This window comes from Helianthus annuus, chromosome 17 (assembly GCF_002127325.2).
Source record: "Helianthus annuus cultivar XRQ/B chromosome 17, HanXRQr2.0-SUNRISE, whole genome shotgun sequence".
NCBI classification, from domain to species: Eukaryota; Viridiplantae; Streptophyta; class Magnoliopsida; order Asterales; family Asteraceae; genus Helianthus; species Helianthus annuus.
In genome coordinates this window covers 59,146,725-59,152,972 of record NC_035449.2, presented here as the reverse complement: position 1 = coordinate 59,152,972, position 6,248 = coordinate 59,146,725, and the positions used below count along the sequence as shown (strand labels likewise).

Below are 6,248 nucleotides of genomic sequence, written 5' to 3'. Positions count from 1 at the left end.
CTATTTTAACATTTACATAAAGTTAAGTGACCTAACTAACAAAAGTAAAATAAATAAAGACCAACCCAATAAAGGTGTTTTTAACTGGGTTTTCTTTATATTATTAGCCTAAAAAACAAATAATAAAGGTTTTTTTAACTGGATTTTCTTTATATTATTAGCCTAAAAAACAAATAATAAAGGTGTTTTTAACTGGATTTTCTTTATATTATTAGCCTAAAATAATTAAAAAAAAAACCTAGATAGTAGATATTTTAAGGTTAAACAACAGTGCCCCCCATCTCCGGGCAGACGGGCAGGTCATGAGTCACAGCCGTTATGTCATCCAACGGGAACCTGCCATGTAAACACGAAAACGCCGATTTGATGACTGTTGAATCGTTTAATATCCAAAGTCAATTTAAGTTGATGGAATATAAGCTGCCCCACTCTTTTAACATGCCGTTTCCTTGCCTCTGGGAGACCACCCCATCTTCCAATTTCATTTCATTTCAATTTTAATTCAATCACCTTCTGTCCAAATATTATTATTATTATGGAAGATGAATATGCAAAACTCATCAGAAGAATGAATCCACCCAGGTTGTTAGTCAGTTAGTTAGTTTGTTGCATCCTAATTTCAGTTAGTTACTTTATATTTGGGGGTTCTTTTACCTTCTTCTTAAATATGATTATAGATTATTATTATTAATTCGAATTAATATGATTAATCTTTGTTTTAGTTTTAATTTTGTATATTGTTGTTGCAGAGTTACAATAGACAACAAATCTTCACCAGATGCAACAGTGATTCAGGTATGTTGTGTAACTGACTAATTTTGGTTGACTTTTGGGTTGTAGTTTTCAGCTTTTGTGGTTGGTGTGTTAGGTTGAAAGTGTTAATAAGCATGGGATTCTACTGGAAGTTGTTCAAGTTCTTTCAGATTTAGATCTTGTCATAAAAAAAGCCTATATTTCATCCGATGGGGGGTGGTTCATGGAAGGTATGTATGTTGTGCGTAAATAAGGATTATTAGGTTAGTTGTTTTGTGCTATATGGTTTTTGCTTACAGTTTTTGATCTTGTTTTTTGTGATTTTGACAGTGTTTAATGTTATAGACCATGATGGAAGCAAGGTTAGAGATGATGGGGTTGTCAATTATATAAAAAAGGTAAGCAACTCATTATCTGTTCGCTCTTAGTTTACATCTTGTTGTTAGGGAAGTGATTCAGAAACCGCGCACACACAAACAATTAAACTGCAGAAATTAACTAACATAAGATTTAACGTGGTTCAGTCTAATCTGACCTACGTTCACCAGCTGCAACTAGGTGCTCAAGGAGTTAGTTACAAAGGCACTACACATCTATATAAATATACTAATAGATTATTGTTTACAACTTTGGGAACACGAAACGTTAATTTAGGCAACGATAGGAAAGCATAAGTTAGGGTTTGCAACTTTGGAAACAAGAAACGTAAGTTTTCAATCCACAATCCCAACAACATCATGCTGTTCGTATACTTTTGGAAGACGTAAGTTTGTCTAGATGGGCGAGTCAGGTTTGGGGTTAAAACAATCCTTTTTAGTATGAGTTGGAACATGTTGGGTCAGGGTTGTATATGTTAAAAACAGACTGTGGGATTTTACCATGTTTGACTGGTTGACTTGTAACTCTATTAGTTAATTGTGTAATTTGACCCGTTAGAGATTAAATATAACCTATATTGAGCGACCCATATGTTAATGTGTCAAAATCGCTTCTATTTTTTTAGCAATATATCCCCATTTATGTATATGATGTCGTCTATCTAGGTGCTTGAAAGTGACGCAATTTACGTACCATCACTGAACGGTTCAGTTGGTTTGAAACCATCTGAAGATTACACATCAATCGAGCTAGTTGGAACCGACAGACCAGGATTACTATCTGAAGTGTCTGCAGTTCTAACGGACCTCGGTTGCAATGTGGTCGACGCTGAAATATGGACCCACAATGCCAGAGCTGCAGCCGTGGTACACGTCACTGATGGAAAAACAAATTTTGCAGTTGAAGACCCGAAAAGGCTTTCAACTATTAAGAAACTGCTTCGTAATGTTCTTAAGGGAAACAATGATTTGGAGACTGCGAAAATGACACTTTCGGCGCCTGGTTATATGCACAGACAGAGAAGGTTGCATCAGATTATGTTTGCGGAGCGGGATTATGAAAAGGTTGAAAAAACAGAACAGGAAAAGGAAAGTGGATTGAGACCGCATGTTACTGTTATGGATTGTGTTGAGAAGGATTACACGGTTGTTACTATGCGTTGTGTGGATAGACCGAAGCTGTTGTTTGATGTTATTTGTACTTTAACTGACATGCAATATGTGGTCTTTCATGGAGTGGTTCACACAGGCGACACGGAGGCTTATCAGGTACCTTGGTTATTTATTAGATTTTTATTTTATTTTATTTTTGTTTTTCATCAATAATTGTATAGGAATTTAAGATGTTAAAAGTATGTTCTTATTAGATTTTAAAACTAAAAAAAAACTAAAGAATAAATGAGTAAATTGCCAAAATCGTCTATGAGGTTTGGGAATTATCAAAATTGTCCATGAGTTAACGATACATTTTAACTGTGTTAGTGATTTGGATGGAAATGACAACAAAAATGAAACCCAAAAAATTCTTATTTTGGATTGAACAAGCAAAAGTGGCCAAACCTGAGGGACGATTTTGGCATTTTACTTTTATTTGTATTGTGGTAAACGAAGTACTGAGTACTAGATAAATGTAGAGGCGTTAGTTTCAGGCTTCGGCCTGTTTACTTACGAATGTGTCAACTTGGGCTATTTTTTTGTCGTCTAATAGGTTGAAAATTTTAATGTAGGAATATTATATTCGACATGTTGATGGGAGCCCAGTAAGCTCCGAGGCAGAGAGGGAACGTGTTATGCAATGTCTAGAAGCCGCGATTGAGAGGCGGACGTCCGAGGTATAGTAAATTCTGCGAATATATGATTAAATTATTTTGTATCTTTATTACAGTCATGGTCTAGTATTTAAAATAAAACAAATTTGGAGTTTGTATGCATTTCGGATATGTTTAGTAAAAAATGGCACTGGTAGCTTGAACTTTGAAAAGATGTTCTAAGATTAGATTACTGGTTTTATGTAGGCACTAGAGCTAGAATTGTGCACAGCAGATCGTGTCGGGCTTCTTTCAGATATAACGAGAATCTTTCGAGAAAACAGTTTGTGTATAAAAAGAGCAGAGATTTCAACTGAAGGTGGAACAGCTAAAGACAAATTTTATGTAACAGATATGACCAGTAACAACCCTGTGGACCCAAAAACAATAGATTCTATTCAAAGACAAATCGGCGAACAAGCAGCGCTACATGTCAGATGGAAATCTAGTCAGTCTCCACCTGAAGAAACAACAATGAGCTTTCTGTTTGGAAATTTGTTTAAATGGCAATCCAGCTGATGGGTCCTACTACTCGCGATATAGTTGAAGAAAACAGAAAGGAAATAGTACAGTTTAGTATTTCCAGCTGATGTACAAAGTAGGCTACAAAGGGATCATTGTATATAGATAATCAGGTATTGTAAATATTATTGTGTACAATATGATATTGATATGTACATGAAAAGACATGATGCAGAATTGATGTATATAATACAAGTTTATGCAAAAGCATACATTATATTGCTATACTTGTTTAAAGAAAGGTGAAAATAGATAACAATAAATGATAAAGAAAATACAAGTTTTTTAAATTGAATTCTAAACGTGATTGATCATTTGATCAATAGTTAGACCATCTTTTTTCCAATGTTCATGACGCCTATGAAGAAGCCTTAAAGGTGGCCCCATTAACTTTTTTTCTTTAAATCTTTTATCTTATAGTTTTTATAAAGTTTTAAGTTTTATTTATATAAACTTGTAAGCAGGGGCGGAGCTAGTGTATTAGAAGGGGTATGATGAAACAATGGTTAACCGGGTAGGGTTAACTCACTGGTCTCGTCAAGAAGGGTTAATCCCTTCCTCCCGAGGATCGCTGGCTGGATCACCGGTGGGTTGATCTCCTGCACAAGGAAACAAGCCGTGACTCGTAACAAGGAGGATGGGGTGGGGGGTGCTCCTTGTTACCACTCTCCGGCGTGAGAATCAGTAGTTTGCTTGGGAAGCAAAGTAAGATAGTAGTAGTAGTGAGAGAGTTGTGAAGAGATACCTCAAACCTGGTTTGGGGTTGGTATTTATAGCCGAGGAGTGAAGGAGGAGGTGGATGGATAAACTGACGGCATGCTGCACCTTTGCAGGTGTGTCAGACATGTCAGCCGTTGAGACGACGCCACGTCAGTCTGTCGCTTCCGTAGATCTGACAGGTGACTGCCATTGGTTCCACTTGCACTGTGGTGTCAGTCCCACTTGTTGAGCGTATAGGATGCGGTGCTAGCCGCATCGCTGTCTGCGGTAACATCTGATGTTATCGCGTCTCTTGCTAGTGATCAAGAAATACGCGAGATGCGGTGCTGGCCGCATCGTCGCCTGTGGTGACTGTTGCTGTTCTCCAGCTTCCTTGTATTGATAGAAGTGTTCACTGGACGCGGTGCGAGGCCGCATCGCTGTGAATACTTCCGTTTTCATACACCAGATGTGATGCTATGTCGCATCACTCTACCGTTCTCATGTTCCATGTAAGTCCTCCTTCGTTACTAGGTAGATTGGATTCACCCCTTGTGTCAATGCGTTCTCGCATGGGCACAAGTAGGTTGTTAACTGGTGGGGGTTTTGATAAGGGTAATGGTCACTCGCGGTCGATGCTGACGCGAGATCTGGGACCATACCCCTTCAAGTCCCCCCAGTCTAGTGTTGCTGCCACATACAAGTTGTATGTGGGAGGAGTACTGGACTATGGTGTTTAGAAGGTAGTTTGGAGTCTGGAGAAGATCCTAGACCATGTGGATGGTCTTTTCTGTTTGTAGATCAAGCTGGAGGTCTGGAAGGGTCATTTGACGCCTCTTCCGTACTGGTGAAAATGTTTCGTCTGATACGAAATTCTCAGCCTTTGGGTGGTTGCCACCTGTTGGTGTGCCGAACCAACTGGAGGAATTAGTTGGAGGAAGTGTACAAACTTCGAACCAATCTTTGAGATGTGGTTGAAGGTGTGCACAAACTTCGACCCAACCTTTGAAGTGGTGAATGAAGAAGATAGCATGTTGTTCCCATGATTGGATATCTAATGATGATTCCGTTCGTGGGGTATTCATGTTCTTCCCATTAGCTCTCAAGTAACCGCACGTCTTTTGAGGTTACCACGTTGCTTGACATTGTTGGCCACGGTTGTGGGAGCAACGTTGGGTACTTGCGTCATTGTTGGCCATGTTTGGTCGAACAATGTGATTCTGGATAACGGTCAAATAAACATGATCATAGGCATGGTAATGCCCATCATTGTTTATTCTATCCAACGTACAAGTAGGGTAACAAAGTCATAAGCAGACTTGTTACCGCTTGTTCGACCGCTTGTTGTTCGACAAGGTCGTGTGATTATTGTGGATTTCGGCCGCATCTCTTCCTTAGGCACCTTCCTTCCCGCTCCAATACCGAGGAGTTTTCCTTGGAGTAGTTTCGTCCCTCGATGTGGGGTTAGTTGTGGCTCCACCGTAGCAACCATTTCCGGAAGCTATGGTTATGTCCGCAGTGACTCATGAGTGTCTGCGGTTTTGCATTCCCATATTCGCTCGAAACGGGTGTGTTGCTCGGATGTGGCTCTTGAAGGTTCAGGAGTCAGGGTTGCTGATGTGTGCGTGCGTACATTCCCTTCCTCCTTCAAGTTAAAGAAGGTGTTCATGTACCCTCTGCGGTTGTGAACCGGACATGAGGGATTTGAAGCTTGAAGAGAATGGAGGCAATGCGGTTTACCTATTTCTGAGATGCGGTTCAGTCCAAAGAACAACGCTGGTTCTGAGTATCTGACACACCTGAACGGGCTCGTGTGTGTTATTTCCGCATATTCCACGTGTGCTCGTGGGTAGTGCGGAAAGGTATTATACCCCCTTATAGTGTGGAGATATATATTTTTGGCTATTTTTAGGGGTATGTAAAAAAAACGATATGCGGTATGGGTTATGGTGCGGTATACCAGAGAAACCGCATGCCGCTTGTAATTGGATAAGGTAGTCGCTTTTTGTTGCATACGTGGCTGATCTCACGTGTGAGTTGGTGGAAGTTAGTGAGATCTTTCTGGCATGTGCTGAAATGAAAGGACGTT

The 6,248-nt window shown here is 39.6% G+C and overlaps 1 protein-coding gene across 1 annotated transcript; it reads left to right on the top strand.

The window, feature by feature from the left end:
- The first annotated feature begins 275 nt into the window (after nt 1–275).
- On the top strand, nt 276–3,685 carry LOC110920847 (ACT domain-containing protein ACR6). Its single transcript, XM_022165051.2, has 7 exons — nt 276–582; nt 750–795; nt 869–983; nt 1,084–1,151; nt 1,797–2,399; nt 2,858–2,962; nt 3,146–3,685. Exons 1-7 carry the CDS (start codon nt 536–538, stop codon nt 3,455–3,457), a joined length of 1,296 nt encoding a protein of 431 aa, XP_022020743.1. The 5' UTR covers nt 276–535; the 3' UTR covers nt 3,458–3,685.
- Nucleotides 3,686–6,248: the final 2,563 nt, after the last annotated feature.